Genomic DNA, 19408 nt, shown 5'->3' on the forward strand with positions numbered 1-19408 from the left:
ATAGTGCTGCAATAAACATGTGAGTGCAGATATCTCTTCAATGTGTTGATATCTTTTCTTTTGTGTATATACCCAGTAGTGGAGTTGCTGGGTCACATGGTAGTTTTGTTTTCAGTTTTTTAAGGAACGTCCATACAGTTTTCCATAGTGGCTGTACTAATTTGCATTTCCACCAAAAATGTACATGGGTTCCTCATTTTCCATATTCTCACCAAATTGTTCCCTTTTTGATAAAAGCCATTTTTACTGGGGTGAGACGATATTACCTTGTGGCTTTGATTTGCATTTCTCTGATGGTTAGTGAGGTTGAGCATTGTTTAATATACCCATTGGTCACCTGTGTGTCTTTGTTTGAGAAATGTATATTCAGATCTTTTGCCCATTTTAAAGTTGTATTGTTTTTTCCTATTCAGTTGTTTGAGCTCTTTGTGTACTCTGGTTACTAATCCCTTATTAGACAAATAGTTTGCAAACGTTTTCTTCCATTCTGTAGGTTGTATCTTTATTGTTTCCTTTATTGTGCAGAAGCTTTTTAGCTTGATGTAACTCCACTTATTTTTGCTTTGGTTGCCTGTGCTTTTGAGATCTTACACAAAAAATGTCTTTGCCCAGACCGATTTTCTGGAGCCTTTACTTTCTTTTAGTAGTTTCATAGTTTCAGGTCTTGGATTTAAGTCTTAAATTCGTTTTGATTTGATTTTTGTGTATGGTCAAAGATAGGGGTCTAGTTTCATTCTTCTGCATATGGATATCCAGTTTTCCCAGCATGATTCATTGAAGAGACTCTCCTTTCTCCATTGTATGTCCTTGGAGACTTTGTCAAAAATGAGTTGCCTGCAAACACATGGATTTCCTTCTGGGTTCTCTATGGTATTACATTGGCCTCTCTATATTTTTATGCTAGTATTAACACCATGCTGATTTGATTACCATAGCTTTTTAGAATATTAAAAAATATTCAGGTAGCGTGATACTTCCAGCTTTGTTCTTTCTGCTTTGGATTGCTTTGGCTACTTGGGATCTCTTTTGGTTCCATATATATTTTAGGATTTTTTTTTTCTATTGCCGTAAAAATGTTATTGGTATTTTGATAGGATATACATTGAATCAACAAATGGTTTTGGGTAGTATTGTCATTTTAATAGTATTACACCTTCTGATCCATGGGTATGAACTATCTTTCCATTTTTTGTGCCCTCTTCAATTTCTTTTATTAGTGATTTATAGTTTTCCTTTATAAATCTTTCTTTGGTTAGATTGGTTCCTAGGTATTTTATATGATTCGTAGCTACTGTAAATAAGATTGTTTTCTTGATTTCTTTTTTTAGATGGCTTACTGTTGGAGTACATAAATACTACTAATTTTTGTATGCTGATTTTTTATCTTGTAGCTTTACTAAATTTATCAGTTCTAACAGTTCTCTGTTGGAGTCTTAGGTTTTTCTAATTATTAAGATCATGTTATCTGTGAACAAGGCTAATTTAACTTCATTTCCAATTTGGATGCCCTTTCTTTCTCTTGCCTAGTTGCTCTGGCCACAAGTTGCAATATTATGTTGAATAAAAGTGGTGAATGTGGGAATCCTTGTCTTGTTCCTGATTTTGGAGGAAAGGCTTTTTATTTTTCACTGTTCAGTATGTTGGCTGTGGGTTTGTCATATATGGCCTTTATTATTTTGAGGTATGTTCTTTCTACACCCAGTTTATTTAGAGTTTCTATCATAAAGGAATGTATTTTATTGAATATTTTTCAGCATCTATTGAAATGACCATATGGTTTCTGTTCTTGGTTCTGTTAATGTGATGTATTATGTTTATTGACTTGCATATTTTGAATCGTCCTTGCAACTCTGGGATGAATCGCATTTGATCATGGTGAATGATCTGTTTAATATGTTGTTAAATTCAGTTTGCTAGTATTTTGTTGAGGATTTTTGTATCTATTTTTTTTCTTTCAGATTAAAGAACTCCTTTTAGTTTATCTTGTAAGATGGGTCTGGTGGAGGTAAATTATCTCAGCTTTTGCTCATCTACAAAGATCACCTCTCTTGTTTGATAGTTTTGATGGTTGTGTCCCTCTTAGATGGCAGTTATTTTCTTTCAGCACTTTGGAACGGTCATCCCACTCCCTCCTGGCCTGCATGGTGTCCATTAAGTCTGCTGCCAGATGAACTGGAGCTCCTTAATATATTATTTGCTTCTCTCCTTTTGCTGCTTTTGGAATTCTTTTCTCCTTGACTCTTGACTTTTTTTTTTCTTTTTTGAGACAGGGTCTCAATCTATTACCCAGGATAGAGAGCAGTGGCGTGATCTTGGCTTACTGCAACCTCCATCTCCTGTACTCAGGCGATCTTCCTATCAAAGTCTCCCAAGTAGCTGGGACTACAAGTGCATGCCACCATGCCCAGCTAATTTTTTTATATTTTAATAATTTTTTTTTTTTTGTATTTTAAGTAGAGATGGGGTTTGGCCATGTTGCCCGGGCTGGTCTTGAACTCCTGCAGTCAAGTGATCCGCCCGCCTCGGCCTTCCACAGTGCTGGGATTACAGGCATGAGCCACCGCGCCTCGCCTTTGTCCTTGACTTTTGAAAGTTTGATTATATACCTTGGGGTAGTCTTATTTGGGTTGAATCTGTTTGGTGTTCTCTGACCTTCCGGTATCTGGCTATCTCTTACTCAAGTTTTAGAAAGGTTTCTGTTATTTCTTTGAATAAGCTTTCCACCCCTTGCTCTTGCTCAACTCCCTCTTGAACACCAATAATTCTTACATTTGGTCTTTCGAGGTAATTTTCTGTATCTGGTATGTTATTTTAATTCTTTTTTCTCCTCTGTTTTCAAACAGACTATCTTTGTGTTCACTGATTCCTTTTTCAGCTTGATCTATTCTGCTGTTGAAAGTCTCTAGCGAATTTTTCAATTCAGCAAATATTTCTCAATTCCAAGATGTTTTTTATTATTTCAATCTCTGTTAAATTTCTCTGATAAATTTCTGAATTGATTTTCTGTGTTATCTTGAGGATCACTGAGTTTCATTGTAACTGTTATTTTGCATTCTTGTTGAGTTCCCATATCACAACCTTGTTGGCATCCTGGTTCCTTATTTTGTCTGTTTGGGAGGTCATAGTTCCCTGTTTGCTTATGTTTCCTGTGGATATACATTTATGTCTTTGCATCAAAGCATTAGTTATTTACTCTTGTCTTCTCTGTATGGCTTTTTTTTTGGATACGTTTGTTAGAGATTTTTTTGCCATTGACCTACTGATTTCCCAGCCCATCCCCCCCCCCCCCAAGTCGCTGCCTCTTTTCTGGCACTAGATGGTGTCTTAAGCCCAGGTTTGCCACCCACCCAAATGGGGGCAGAGAGGTACCCAAAGGGGTATCTTGGTAGTGTGGGAAGGCTGGCCAGAGGTTCATGCCCAGGGAGCCTGTGGAATGAACCTTATATACCCTGATGCTGCTGAGAAGCCACTCTGATTTGGTATTTCCTTTGGCTGAGTTACAGAGCTGCCAAGGCTTGCCTCCTGCCTTTGTCTCTGGATGACCTCAGGGATATTTTTCCCTTCAGGCACTCTTGATGCTTCCCATGGGTTGAGGCAGGAACAGGTCTCCTGACAGAGAACTCAAGATGGTGGGGAAGGTGGTTGTTAACCTTGATCTCTTTTTCCAGTGTAGGAACTCTGAGCTGGGGGGTGAAATTTTGGGGGGAAGGGCACTGTGGACATGGAGGTCCAATTCTCTGACTACGTGGTCTTTTAACTTCTCTATGGTTCTAGGAACTATATCTTCTTTATATTTAATTCTAGAATATTGCTGGTGATAATTTCAGCACTATATGTTGTCTTTTTTTGTGTGTGGGAGTTAGAGGGGTGGGGAGTAAAGCAAGCTTGCTTCTGTGCTACCATTTTGGAACCAGAAGTCTTGGTGGTTCCCACATTTGTGCAACAGAATCACTTGGGGAATAGGGAAAAAAGTTATATCCCTGGTCCTACACTGTCATTGTGAAGCAGAATTTCCCCAGAATGTATACTTTCTCCCATCAAACTCTGGAAACAGCATTTCTCCCATCAAATCCATGGGAATACCTTTAGAATCCCCTCCTTTCAGATCCACCCTTACCTGGAGGGATCCAGGTTGGGGTCAATAGTGGGATGAGAAATTCCAGCTCTTGTAGGCTGAATGTAATTGTGTCCATGGCAAAGGGACTGGGTACCTGGCCCAGTAAGCTGTCCTCTGGAGTTCCCCACAACAATAAAACTTGGTCAGAGTGTTGTCTAAGACTTCCCCACATCTTGGTTTTTATTTTTATTGCACAGAAAACAGTAAGAAGGGAAATAACTTTTAAAAGGGAAAAATCACCACAATGCCAACATCTGGACATTAACCACTTCACTTTTTAATTTTCTCTCAGAGGCTTTTGTAATTATTCCATTCAATGGCATTATTATTTCATTTATATTAAGGATCAAATATACTTTTTGTGAATGAGCCTAGGACTCTAGCTCTCTTCCCTTTTATTAAAAAGAAAATACACTCCAAGTTCTACACTAATTAAAAATAGAGTTTTGTAGGGCTTAAGGCTTAGAAGACCTGGGTTTGAACTACAGTCCATAATTTTTACTACCTGGGCAAACTTTCAAACTCCTCTGTGCTTCAGCTTACCTCTAAAGCAAGGGTCACATTTAAGAAATGTCTGAAACATAATATACACTTAATAAATGTTAGTTTCTTTCTCTTTGTCTTTGTTGACATCTCTAAGTTTGTTAACACCTTTTTATCCTTGTAAGTTAAATTTTGTTTTCTTTTCATAATGGACTTCCTACCAAAGTTTCTTTTCTAAGGGACACTGTCTGATACTGAATATTTAAATGATTTCAAGTCTAGTTTCCAGCTAAGGTGTTTCAACTTAAAATACATTTTAAAGTTTTATTTTCCCAAGCTGTATCAATTATAAATACATGAAAATCTCCAGGTATGTGTACACCATATTGATCAGAGTTTTACATTAATGAAGATGCAAGTTACTGGTGCATTCTAGGAGAGGCCAAGTTTTCCTGCTCCCCTTTTATTGTGGAGAGTGGGGAAGGAGGAAGTGGTTAAGGCAGTGGCCTACTTTCCTTCCCAAGGGAGTGTGGCAGAGGCTATTCTTGTCCCCTACAACCTTTCAGTCCTCCACCTGTAATTTAACTCTATCTGATCTCCTAAGTGAAGCATGTGGCTATCCATTATACAGATGTTTCCCAGCCTCTCTGCAGCTAGGAGTGGCCATGTGACTACGTTCTGGTCAAAACATAAGTGTAAATGATGTGCACCTTCCCAGTTCTTATCCTTTTCCTCTTCCCTTTGGCGGCAACACAGATGTGTAGAATTATACTATTTTAGTTTTTTATATGAGAAAAAAAGAACTGCTAACTTGTTTCAGCCATTATTTTGGGCAGCAGCCAAACTTACATCCTAGTGAATATAGAGAGATAGTGAACATGGTCTGAGGCACTGAGGTTAAGGAATTTTCTGATACGGATAAAAAAGAAAGTACAATAGGAAGAAATGTTCGGTGTAGGCCAAGGAAATCTATACTACTTCCTCAGTCCTCCTAAACATAAAACTTGGAACCATGAATGCGAAGATAGTGAAACTGAAATCTGACTACATAATTCTAAGAATGTACTAATAGTATCACGGGCCCAATGTACAGAAGTAGATCTGCTTTGTAAGCATATAATTCATCCATTTCATATGCAACTCAGATAATATTCTCAGGATACATGCAAAAGGAACAAGAGTGGTGTCAATTTTTCTAAGTAAGATGTCTATCACATTTTGGATAGATATTTAGTTAAGGACTTTTGTAGGAAACTGATTAAAAGCCAAAAGGGTTCTAGAGCATGTGATGAGGGAATACCACCATTAATTCTACAACCTAAGTCACACCCATTTTCAGGTTTCTTCAGTCTCTTAATTTGAATTTAGTAAATGGGCCAATCAATGATTAATGTAATCATTCCAGTAATAACTAAAGAAGAGGTATCCACAAATAGAAACAGGCAATAAGTCTGAAAAGTAATTGCATTTTGTAAGTTACTGTTGCTTTTCAGAGGATAAATATCCAGCATTTACTCAGTAATTTCTGGTGCTTTCAAAGCAATAATCCTGCTGCTATATGGCACTGATAAGATATCATTAACCATTAAATTAAAGGAAAAGGAATGCCTTTCATGACTTGGAAATTTGAAAGTACCATGACACTCAAATAGAGTTAAATAGCCATTCATTTCTCAAAAAAGCTTCATTGAAAAGTGGACGTATGTATTTTGGAAGACTCAAGTTATGCATAACACAGATGCTACTGATTTAAAGGCTGCCTAAAGTAACTGATGGGCAGGTCATTTAAACTGAAGTTCTGTTTTGGTGGAACTGCATGGCAGGGGGTGTTGGAACCTCCAAGATCAGTGTCTAGTCATGGATGGAAAAGGAGCATAGGGCCTGGTGTTAAGCGTTATATCATCTGCCAATGCAAATATTATTTCTATGTGCATCACCATATCAGGAAGGACCACTGACAACATCTGTGTAAGACAGTGTCAAACAGTTTTACAAAGACTTATCTTCACTGTTACTGAAAATACTGTTTTGCAAATTGTTCTGTGGCATAACAACCAACCTAGTCTTTCCCGGGATTTTGAGCAAACAGAAAGCAGCTGCAACTTAAAAAAATAAAGAAAAGAAAAACAACAGATTTAAAATTCCTCTCAAAGGAATTACAAAAACTACTCAAGTGGGGGAAAAGGCTTAAGAAGTAAAGTGTACGTATTTTAGGATTTCATTTATGTAAAACTGTAGAAAATGCAAACTAATCTATATTATTAGAAAGCAGAACAGTGGTCGTCTGGGGACTGGGGTGAGAGGAGGGCTCAACTGCAAGGGGCAAGAGGGTACTTTTGGGGGTGGTAGACATACTGAGGATGTTGACTGCTGGTGTGGTTTCCCAAGTGAATATATAAGTCAAAACTCTGTGAGCAGCACACTTTTACTTAAATGCTCACCAAATTCTGAGGTGATTTAGCTTTCACATTGACTTATTTGGCAGGTAGGATATCTGCATTTTAAAAAATTGGATGCAGTTTATCATACATGAATTATACCCCAATTTGAAACCATGCAGATCTCCCACCTGCCAAATAAGTCAATGTGAAAGCTAAATCACCTCAGAATTTGGAGAGCATTTAAAATTACAGCATGGCAAAGTTGTTTAGATAATAGACTTGGGTTTTAAAAGACACAGGGGTGGGTCTCAGTGTTGGCTTTGTTGCTATCTATAGAGCGGTCACAAAGCCCCTGCATCTTCTAGTTATGTTATCTCGTTCTCTTCCTTTGTTTGCCATTCAATCTAAGATTTTTCCTATGCTTTCTTTGCATCATGGACTAACAGTGGCCACGGCGTCCCCATGCATGAGATTCTGCCTGAAACAGATGATGATGGAAAAGCAGACTTAGGCACAAGTCTTAACCTTTAGGAGCCTATTTTCCCATCTGTAAGATGGGAATACTATCTAACTACTGTGACTGAAATGGACATGTAACTTGGTATTGGTAATAGCAGTGCAGTTTATAATATATGATAAACAAATATTTATTAAAAGAATGAGCAAATGAATGGATGGATTTACTTAAATGAAGGTAGAGTTTATAAGAATGTGTGCATATGTTTAGGTTGGAAAGCCAGCAGGTTGATAAAGGAATGAAATACCTAATTTAACTTAGAAATACTCTAAGAAAACAGCTTTCTGATGAGAAGAATCACTTAGCGATATATGACGTGTTGTGCTTCATACAAATTAGGACTCACGAAATTGTGAAGAGCTCCATTTAACACAAAACGTTGAAATGCAAGAGATGATGTGTTAACCGGCCAATTACCCAGCCTCTTAAAAACCCTGATTGTCGTACAAAAGTGCCATTTCAGTTTTGACTAGATTCTGTGTAAGGTAAACGCGGTGCTACAGCAGAACACCGCACAGCTCATTTGCTGATACAAGTCATTCACCACTTTTACGTACCAGTTTAGAATAGTAATCTGAATTTTATTAAAAACAAAAATAAATCTAAAAAGCTTCCTTCAATTACAAGTATGGACAAGAATTTCTGCATTACATCATTTGACATAAAATGTTCTGAATGACAGAAGTAGAAGGAGAACTTACTACCATTTGAAGACAGGAGTTGAGCGCTGAAAACCACACACATTTATAGAAAGAAACCAAAGTTTCACAGGGAAGACCTGTGATCTCTGGCTACAGGAGCTGAAATTAGGAACATGAAAGAAACTTGAAGAGAGAAGACATTCAATACTCTAAAATACTTCAGCAAAAATAGTCAAACATTTGTAAACAACTTTTAACAAATCTTTATACGCTGTGTTGCTATACGGTAAATATTCTTAACTGATTATCATTCAACTCAAAAAAGTGATTTTTATTGCTCATGAATACTTCCCACTAGATTAGATAAAAGCTTTCTTTCTTTCCCTGGAGGCAAGAGTAAAATGTAATTAGGGCTTACTCAGTGATTGTTTTTGAATTTCTTAGACTGGAGCATTCCAGCCACTTGCTTGGCTGTTTGCGATTTCCACCCAAAAAAGGAAGGTCAAAATAAATTGTAAAACCAGAGCGAATAAGTTTGGCTCCTTGTTAACATTTTTATTTGCAGGTTTGATGGATAAGGACACTGATGAAACTGGCTGTGGATTTTAATTATCCCCGGTATCTTTTTCTCCCATCTCCAGGGATCATCAGGACTTAAAAGCATGAAATTGACAACACAACTACTTAAAAACAGAGTAAGGCTGAACTGTACTCAATTGTCCAGGGCAACTACAGTACTGAAAATCCCAAGGAACTTACTGTAAACAAACAAGCAACTGTTCAACAGCCTCTTGCATTTGGTACCATGACTAAATCTACTATTTTCTTCCATTTAGCTATTTGGATATTTTTATGAAATGACTACAAGTAAAAACTGTAATAAAATTTCCCTTTAAGTGTGTTATGATACAGCAAAACACATCAATGACTAGAAATAAAATCTGAAATCTTGAATGCTAAATCCTAATGGCAACATCAAGCCTTAGCATTCACGCTTGGATATCTCGTGCTCTGAGATAAAAGGCCTCTTTAAAGCGACTAGGTCCCTTTCAGTGGAGTGACATGTACATACAAGCAACAATGCTATGGAGGAGTCATGCTTTATCCTAGTCTACAGTTATTTTCTCTGCCGATTTTATTTTACTATTACTATGCTGAACCCAATATCTGTTTCAGCTAGGTAATCAAATTATTTGGGAACAATAACACTCCTTTTATTTAAATTAAATGATAGAAGACATTTATTTCCGGGAAGCTTTCTAAAATAGCTTTTGAAGAAGCTAAAAATAACAGTTTAGTACAAACTGTCCTTCACCTGTATTGCTTGTATACACAAGGAATTCATTATAAAACTCAGTGGTAGGAGGAAAAAATAATGGAAGAAAAAGTTACCTGCTTTAGCATTTTAAAGAATAGTTTTGATAACTTCTTAGATCTTGCTTATCTGAAATAGAGCAAAAACTGCAATACGGTCATGACAGAATTCTAATAATCACAGCAATTAATGCCTTCATTTTGAACTTTTTCTTCCTAAAACATTAATGCTATAAAAATCAGATTGATGACATCCTTGTTTGAAAGACACCTTGTATTGGTATCAAAATGTGACTTATTTTAACACCAACTGAAAAAATATAGTTTGCATAGTCTATTATTTCAATGTCATATTATTATTAAAGTTATTCTGAAGGTTTTGGTAGCAAAATTACTGGTAACAATATAAATACTCTGTAAGTGTTGAAATTATTTTAAAAGTGTAGAAAGGCAGCAGGCATTCTATGGGATTGTAAGGAAAATCAAATATTTCAATATCCAGGATAGTTAGGATACTTGTTGAATTTATATTTACTTTTTTAACTTCCTTCTGATTTGCCTGGTTTATTCCTCATTTGGTATCATAAAAAGAAATTTAAGCCCAAGCCTTTTTTAGCTGGAGCAATAATTTCCATTTTCCATTATTTTTCTTCATTTTTTGTTTCAAATACATGAGAAAACAATCCAAGAATCATTGCAGGAAGAAATGATCATTTAAGCTCAATCATGTTCTTTTGCCTTTTAATTTCATTTAAGAGATTAATATTAGTCATAAAAGCTTTACAGTTTCAACACACATACACACAATCACAGAATTAAAAATCTTTACTCCTTAAAAAAAAATGAGTTCCATTTTGTTCAATGTATCACAATCAAATCTTAGTCTAACAAAATCCGGTAAAACTGCTTTCATTAAATAGAGCAGCTGCCACTTACCTTTACATATTTTACGGATGGAACTGAGTTCAGTACTGATCCAAGGATGCTGGCATCAAAGCCCTTACACTGAACTATCCCCAAAGATTCTGTATTTCCATAATATACCACCAATCACTCTAAATTTATAATACCCTGTCTTTAACTTGGTATATACCATCTTTTGGGAAAAAAATTATTAGTATTTTGAGATGAGATACAAGAATAAAGTCATTCTTGAGGTTCCACCTCTAATATGAAAAAATGGACGATGTTTGCACATAGCAGCTAGTTTGATACCTCCTGTTCTGTTCTGTTAGGCTAGCCTTCACACAATGAGCATGCATATACAGCCACAGTTCACCGCATCTGTTTTGAAGTTGCAAAGTGCTGCTCATTCAAGTCACAGATGCTACCATGTTATGCAATGAAACAGTAAAATTGTATGTCCACCATGAGAAAAGGAAAATAAACAATGAAACAAATGCAGCAAATATAGGCAGTTGGCATTCAGAACACGCCAAAAAGCTAACACTCATGAATTGTCATTTTAAGGTTTTCCTTTCCTTAAAAAAAAAGTCTTTCTTTGCATATTTCAAAATGTAACGGTCCCAGAGAATCATGAAGTGCCTTGTCGTTTCTGCTGCTGACTTCTGATGACCTCTAGTTGTTTTTTGCATTGCTGGTAGTAAGTAGAAAGGCTTTTGTTTTCATCTAAAAGCTTTTTATGTTCCTGTACCAGGCGAGATGTATTTTGCTGGTCCTTTTCATCCTGGTCCAGTTCTGCAACTAGTTCTTGCCTACAAACAAATACCACATAATATTACACATGATGGAAAAATTCATACCTTACTGGCTGATGATGGAAGCTCAATTAATGAGAATTTTTATTCTGGGTTTATCATTTTGCATCTTAGGTACACTGCTCAAGCATAATTATGGACTGGGGTAGAACTCTCATCTATTTCTAGTGTAATCATACAAATATCATAATCCTTTTATTAAGTAACTGTACTTGGATAAATAGTGAAGCAGATAAAATGGTAAAATAAAAGTTTCAGAAAATTTCATTTTCTCTCCTCTTTTTGTATAGGAAGGATGAAAAAAGGCTGGGAAAGGTTCCATCTGGCTATGGGAAAATATCATGAAGTTTTTATCATTCACATTCTACTTTTATACTCATTCGCATTCTGAAGTCACAGTCCTACTTAACTATAGTAGAGAGTGGTAAGCTAACAGAAAATTTGCAAGCTAATTAAAATAAATGCTATCGAATTTAAAGCTTTTTCCCATTTTAAAGCAGTGAGAAAAATTACAAAGTACCACTTCTTTTAAAATACTTACATTTGCAAGCATTTTCAGGAAAGACCCTCATTCTTTTATAGTCTGATAAACTTACTTAAGTCCCTTTTATTCGGGAACTATTAAGTATTCCCAAAAAAGATGCATCTTTAGGCATTTCCTAAAGTGAGGTTACTGGATATCAATGAATAATTAATAAAAGGTCCTTAAGCAAAATAATTACCTAATACTATTTCTGAAAGTATTTAAAATTAATTAAAACTGTCACAGTTTTCACAGCCAACAGCCTACTCTACCATTTGTTTTTTCCAGCATAGAATTCTTCTTTCAAATGATTAAAGTATGGCAAAAGTATAGGTTAAATACGTGAAATAAGAAATCGAGCTTTTTCAACATAAAGTGCCAGCAGTTCCATAATTACTTCTACGATTTCCAGACTGTAGTATTTAATTTCCTATTTAGGCTTACCTTTCAAATACTAGGTTGGTTCCATTTAAATCACTGTATCAATAAATTGTGATAAAACAATCTATTCTCTCTTTGTTTTTGAAGCACATACAGAAAGCTTTTCACAAATTTAGGAAAAAAAACTTTCATTTATTTAGATTAAAATTAATGAAGGGAATCCTATTATCATACATATATAAAGTTGCCAAAATTTTTTCCTTAACACTTCATTTTAGTTACCACTAATAATTCAGTTTCCTAAGTATAAAACTTCCTGAAGGTCATGCTTAAGAAAACTGAAGATACATACATATTTAAGAACTGTGAATGTAGTAGTAAGGAAATTAGACTGGATTTCTTTAAAAAGGGAGGAAGGCAGTTTCTATAACACCTTAGAAAAACACTCAGTTATGAAATACAGTCTTTTAATAAGTAATCCAATCCTAAACATACACTTGGAAAAAGTGTATCTACAAAAATGTTTTTAAGATAAGGCACAACTGAATGTTAGTAAATCAAATTATTTTATCTATGTACAAGAAAACAGTAAGTCTTTATACCAATAAATCTAAACAGCTCTGAGAACATAAAACAATGGGTATAGAGCAACAGTTTATTTTCCATAGCACTAATATGATATAGTCAAAAGGATTGAGTTTTGCATAAAAAATTTTTAGTAAAAGGGTGCTTAAAGCTTAAACAAGTTGAAAGTATACTTAATGACTAATTCTAAAAACTACGTTTTCATTGCACCTTATCATATTTTAAACTCAAAATACTAATGTATTTTTATTTTTATTCATAAAAAATAACTTACTTTCTCTGTAATAACAATGCAATTTCTGTTTGAACTTTCATATATTCTTGTGCCATTTTACAATGCTGTTCAAACACTGCCATAGATTCTTTGGAGTTTGGGCACGGTGCTAGAGGCTGAAAATAATCAGGAATGTTAAAACATAATTACATCAAATTTCAATATCTAGCTGAGAGTTAACACAGAGACTGTGATATATTTTTATAGCACTAAAGCAATGATCTTTTAAAAATAACTGTTAAACCATGCCCTAGAAAATCTCAGGGTCCTTTTGTCAGAGTTAACTCAGCATTTAAATTTACTCTTGCTGTTTTAACAGTTTGTTACAGAGAACCATGATTGTTGGAGTTGTAGTCTCTGGTATGACATTTCAGGTTGCAAACAGGATCAAACTAAAAGATGTTTATAGACCTCATACTCATGAGGAGGCACTGAAGTATATTATTTACATTTTCAGTCACTACGAACACGAGAATGTATCACAAATGTATCAGATAGAAATAAACCTATGAGTTTTGTTTTAATGCACTAAAATTAAACAGTGAAAATGTAACGCTTAGCAGTACTAAGGAAAGATACTGGAGGATTTTAAGATGACTGAAAAGAATATGAGTCTGCCAATTTAATGTTTAATTAACTTAACCAAAAAAATTGTTTATTTTGATTTGATTCTAAAAAGTTTAAGGAGGCCAACTAAAAGGATAAATTAAGGACTATAGAATGATGGGTGGCAACACAATTATCAGCTTTAAAGTCTCTAAGAAGAAAAAAGTCAGCTTCCAATGAGAAAGTACTCCTTTACCTGTAGCTGGTGATCCAGTGTAAGATAAGCCATTGGGATGGAGTTATCTGATCCATTGGTATCTGGAATCAAGCAGGTATTTTATTCATTTTCTGTCACAAATAGTTATAAATGAACAGCAAGAAAGCATGAATGAAATGCTTTTTTTTCCTAAAGTAAATATTATGTAAATTAAAAGTTATGGCTATTGGTAATGGAAGAGTCTGTTTCTGAATTCTAAAGGTTAAAAAAAGGATATTCAATTATCAGATATTAGAATGCAATCATATTCTCATATCTATAATTTAAGTTGACTATAAACTGAATAGAACACAATATATCAGAGCTTCTAAGCTCTGAGTTAATTAAAAACAAAAACAGTGATATGAGACCTTTATATTTTAAATTCAGTCTTAATTGACCCTATCTAATCAAACCCCACATCTCTTTTCTTTATCATGCTAAGTTTATTTTATAGAAGGCTATGTCAACTCTGTTAATATCCATGTTCCTTAACAGGGAAAGGGAGAAAGCAGAGATACATTCTCTTCCAGAGGATCACTTTCAATTTATATAGGTTATAATGTGACCCCCACCACTCATCTCACCCTTCCTAGTAAGAATCACTGCAGAAAATGAGATGTTGGTGATGAGAGTGTATTACAAATATGAACAGTAAGGGACCAAAAAGAGGATGAAACCTGTGGCTCAATGTCATGCCCAAAACAGGTAAGTTGATTAATTCAAACAACCAGTCAATTTTATAAAATTATTTGAAGAGAATGCTTTTGTTTATATTTCAAAAGAGGTAAAACTGCCATACAACTTGACTGAGATGCATGGGATAGTCTCTTCTCAACATTAATGGTTACGTAGAACAGTTCCAGAAGTAAGCAGAATAACTCTGAAGTAATATAGAATTTTCTACTTCAGAAGTAGTTGCTTTCCCACTGTTAGTAGAGAAAAAATGAGCTAAATGAGTGAGCTGTTCAGCCTTTTTCTGACGAATAACTCCTTGAAGGAGTGGTGTGGATAAAGGCAAGTCAGGATGACAGCAGATGCACTGTATGCAATCCAAAAAAACTCAAGATGGGTTGCTGGCTCAGTAATCTTCCAATTTATTGTTAGCTGATATTCCAGTTTTTTTTCTCTTTTTTTTGCTTTTGTTTTTTTTAAAGCCACTGAGAATGTGCTTGCAAGAAACTCCAAAAGCTAATTAGCAAAATCAGACCAAATGAGATAATACCTGTGAGGAACACCATGCAATGCTGGCGTATATTAAGCAGTCAACACATCATGGTAGTTATCATTATCATTCATATTAAATGGAGAATTAGAAAGAAAGAACAATTTAAAACAGTACAGTATGAATTGCATATTGAAAAATAATGTTTATTAAATATTGGAGGGCAATACAGAAAAACAGTAGAGACTTAAGGCACTTACCATTAAAGCTCATACACAGTACTAACATAAATGTGTGTTTTTCTGAAGTGGCTCAACGAGAAATACACTTAATTTGTTATTTCTCTGACCAACTCTCCTCCCACCCCAACAGTAGTTTCAAACTATGCTCCCACATAAATACTGCTTTCCACAAAACTAAAACTTATTTAAAACGACTGATTTCCTTCTGATTTACTAGAAAAATTTAAGTGTCTTGAAAAAGTTTCCTCAATTTAAGATTTTCATTCCTATTATTCTTTCTTAGATCACTGATACATTATCTATCTCATTATATCAGCACCCTGTATCTGATATGTATTTTAGAATTAAGTATAATGCATCAATGTTGCACGGTATTCTGAGAGTGGGAAAAAAGTCCAAGGATTGTGTTATTCAAATAATTAAAATCCTTCTATGGTGGGGAACTTAAGGTCCTTCATTGAATTTCATCTTCTCTCTAAAACAAGTAAGTGGGATTTCACTTTCTCACTTTCAAACTAAATTGAAATTGAACTTCCAGTCCCTACTAGCAATAATTGGTCAAAGATTGGAAGATTATTTAATAAAGTTGTGTGTGTGTGTGTGTGTGTGTGTGTGTTTCAATTGCTAATCAAATCTAATTGCTTCTCCTGAATGTCAAGGCACATGTCGGTTTGGTTAAATTAGGCAAACTCTCTTTTCTGACCCTTCAAACACAACACTTGTTACTATCTCATATTCTTTGAGTATGCATTCCCTTCAGTGGAATGTTGCCTTCTCCTTTCTGCTTTATGACTAAAGAACAAGTCTCATCATTTTATGAAAAGGTCAGAGACCATGCCAGGTCTTGTTTAATTGATTTCTCTTATAACTATCGAAACACTCAGCTTGTACTATAAATTTAGTAAGTTATTATATAGTATAAGTTTATTTTTAATGTGTCAGTATTATGCCTCTAACCAGACTGCAAGGAATGGGGTCATGCCTTATACTTTATATTAATACATCTTCACAAAGTACTAAGCACAGGTGAAAATTCTTTAGTGAGTTTCCCCCTCTGCGGCTCCCTCTATTGTGCGTCTAGATATCTCTCTCACTAGATCCTCTCAGTATGTGTATCTTTTTAAACACCCATTATATTATAAATAGGAACTGAAGAGCACTCATTATTGGCTAGGATTATTAAATTGTTTTGCTCTTTAGCTTTCTCTGAAAATATGCAAAAACCTCTCAAATTAAAAAAATTTAATTAGGTTGTTTTAACTTAGGTTTACACTCTTAATTTTTTCCTTGGTCAGTGGGCCTGCAAAGAAAAAGACTTTACCTATCTGTTCCCTAATTTAGGGTTCCCAATCTATTAGCTTGGCTATCAATAGTTTTCTTAGAAATACCGCAAAGCTGAATTAATTATAAACTTAAACCAGAGCATCCATTTTCAAAATGTATTCAAAATTATAGCCACACATTTGCAATATATTTCGAGGCAAAGACAAAATTCAACTGATATTGCAAATTATCTCTAGCAATTGGTATTTTGTGGTGTTTCTAGGTACAAAAAAGCAACAGTGGGACAGGAGTTGGAAGGTAGAAGCAACACATGAAGCAGAAATGTAGCAGTTATGTGAGACAGAGGCTTAAACATTTTTTATTTTACCCCCATGAAGTCACAATCTGCCACACTGTTGACTGGCATATATAGATTAGTATAGACTGAAGACAGGAGGCTCTGCTGAGTTGAGTACCAGACCTGGGCAAATGCTGTAATGTCAGGGAGCGTACTCCCTTGCCAAAGGGTTCAGAAATCAAAAAGAGCTGCTGTCACATGAATGTTAATGATAAAATTGGGTAAGAGCATTTCCCTGTCTACCACTGGGGAGGAGCAAGTCTATAATGAATTCTATACATGTGCTGCATAGTGGTGAATGCTCTGGACAGTCCTAGGTTGGGCTGTGCTAGGGGTGAAACAGGAGTTTTTGCCACCACTAAATTTAAACTTCCTAAAACTGGAGAGTACACCCTGGCTAAACATAGTTCTATCTTACATGACACAGAGAAAAACCACCCAGTTAATTTTTTAAATTAAATTATAAACTTGACCAAACCACATCAGATAACTATAAATACTTGAGTTGTATTTTAGTTTGTAAAGGCAGAAAGCTGACTTTTAAACTTCAATCTAATTGCTACTATTAATAACATAGTCGATCTTATATAAAATACCAAATGCTTTAATTTTCCAAGGGCTTAAGAGATCATCTTTCCCTTCATGACTTAATATAATATAAATAAAAAATTTCATAAGTACACTTAAAAACATTTATCAAGGTATTCTTTTAAAGTTAGAGGAAAAATTAATTCTACTGTAGCACATCATTTCCTGTTTGCCCATAATGAAACAGTGCCATCACTACCTTTAGGCAGGTAGACATTAATACTAATATTGTGACCAGTTAGTTATTCATGTTGGGGAGCTTTAATAACTCTTCACAGGCTTCTAAAGGTCTAATAGAATATTTGTATAACTGAAAATGGGGTCTCTTATCAGTTAAAAATAATTCAAAAGGTCAACGGTCAGAATTTTTTTCACCTTAAGGTACATCTTATGTCCTTAGAACAAAAGACTGAGAGGAAGATGATAAGGATGATTTTTACCATTCTCCGATTTTGGTTACTGAAAAAATAATGACTTTACTACTATCATCTAGTAAGATGCATCTAGTAGGAAAATCACAGGCTGAAGTATCAAGAATTCAATATGCTTTGCAACTGGAAAAAACCCCAGACAGATGATCTTTAAAATACATGTTTAGTATCTGGATAAAAAAAAATACAGAAGGCAAGGCAGTCTCTGTCTCTGTATTCAAAATGGCATTTTAACACGTATTCCTAAATAGTTTATTTCATATAAAAATCTAAACAGCAGTATAATGCCTGCCTTTGTAAAAATTAGAGTAATGACATGGTCAAATGAAAATGAATATAAACATGATTGATTGAACTTTGTAAGTATGAAGAAACAGACTGGTCACCTGTGGAATCATCAGGGGTCCATGGATGACTTCGAGTTGGCTTTTCTGAGGTTGGTCCTGAGGTAGTAATCATTCTGACACTGGGACTGGATGACCTACTGCTCACCTACAGCAAGAAGTGACAGGAGAAACAAAATGTGATTTTTTGATCAAAAAATGAGAATGTTTCCATTAAAAGGCAAAGAAGAGACTTAGAGATCTCCAAAAAACTCTTGTAAACAACAAAATAAATCCTCTCTTATATATATGTAAAAATTTATATGCACTCACACATGATACCTCTTAAAAACTGATGAACTTGCAAGAAACTAAGAAATACTCTGAGATTAGAAACAAAACAAGATCAGGAAACTAGCAAGTGCCTAAGCTGACAGCCCTGGGAATTTCAACTGAACACCAATGGCCTAGAGCTACTGTTTTCATAGGATGCTGCACTCAGAGGAATGGATCATAAAGCCTTGGGCCTTTGTAGGATGGAAGTAAGACTGCAGAAACCTCTGCTTAAAGCTAAAGCTCAGCAAAGGCTTCATTCTCAGAGAAAAGGTCACACAACTAGGGGAAAAAAATCTGTCCTACAAAACCGGACAGGAAATCAATTTGTCTCTCTTGGGTTAGTGGCTCTGGGTGGAAGGGAGAAATGTATTAACTGTGAATTCACAAAAAATTTCCAGTTTGGATGCAGGTTACAACAAATTCCAACCACAACAAATCTCAAGCATAAGAAATAGGAAGAAGCTCACAAATTGAGTTCAACATGGAACGTATACATTCAAATTCTAGGAAACAATCAATAGGAGATAGAAAAAGCAGCCAGAAGAAAGTAGAACAATATCTTCGAAGTACTGAAAGAAAGTAACTGCCAGTTTAGAATTGTCTAGCCAACAAAATTTGAAGAATGGGGCCAAAATAACATTCTTAGATGGGCAAAAACTGAGTTTACCTTCCATACATTTTTACCACAGAAATTTTTCAAGCACGTATTTTTGGAAGAAGAAAAATTTTACTTGATGGAAGGATCAAGACACAATAAGGAATAGAGATAAACAGAAAATAAATCTACACACTGAAAACATTCAGTGATGGAAACAGTGAATTTATAGAAGTATCAAACAAATAAATAAGATGGCACTAAAATTATAAATAACAATAGCAAAAGCATGAAGAGCACTGATTTAAAAATCCTTGTATTGTACAGATCTTTACTAGGTTGGGCATGAATGTTAAAATTTCAAAGGTATT

At 34.9% G+C, this 19408-nt stretch overlaps 2 protein-coding genes across 3 annotated transcripts in view; both read right to left on the minus strand.

The window, feature by feature from the left end:
- BACH2 (BTB domain and CNC homolog 2) overlaps positions 1-19408 on the minus strand; it is a 643272-nt gene that overhangs the window by 585325 nt on the left and 38539 nt on the right. The gene's annotated exons all lie outside the window — the stretch shown is intronic.
- Positions 8059-19408, minus strand: part of MAP3K7 (mitogen-activated protein kinase kinase kinase 7) — a 72733-nt gene continuing 61383 nt past the window's right edge. For both annotated transcript variants that reach the window (XM_050788085.1, XM_050788084.1), the window contains 4 exons: positions 18170-18275; positions 13737-13798; positions 12935-13050; positions 8059-11168 (listed from right to left, as the gene is read on the minus strand). In XM_050788085.1, the coding sequence (XP_050644042.1) occupies positions 10988-11168; positions 12935-13050; positions 13737-13798; positions 18170-18275 (465 nt within the window). In that variant the 3' untranslated portion in view covers positions 8059-10987. The remainder of the gene's footprint in view (positions 11169-12934; positions 13051-13736; positions 13799-18169; positions 18276-19408) is intronic.

Source organism: Macaca thibetana, chromosome 4 (assembly GCF_024542745.1).
Source record: "Macaca thibetana thibetana isolate TM-01 chromosome 4, ASM2454274v1, whole genome shotgun sequence".
Classification (NCBI taxonomy): Eukaryota; Metazoa; Chordata; class Mammalia; order Primates; family Cercopithecidae; genus Macaca; species Macaca thibetana.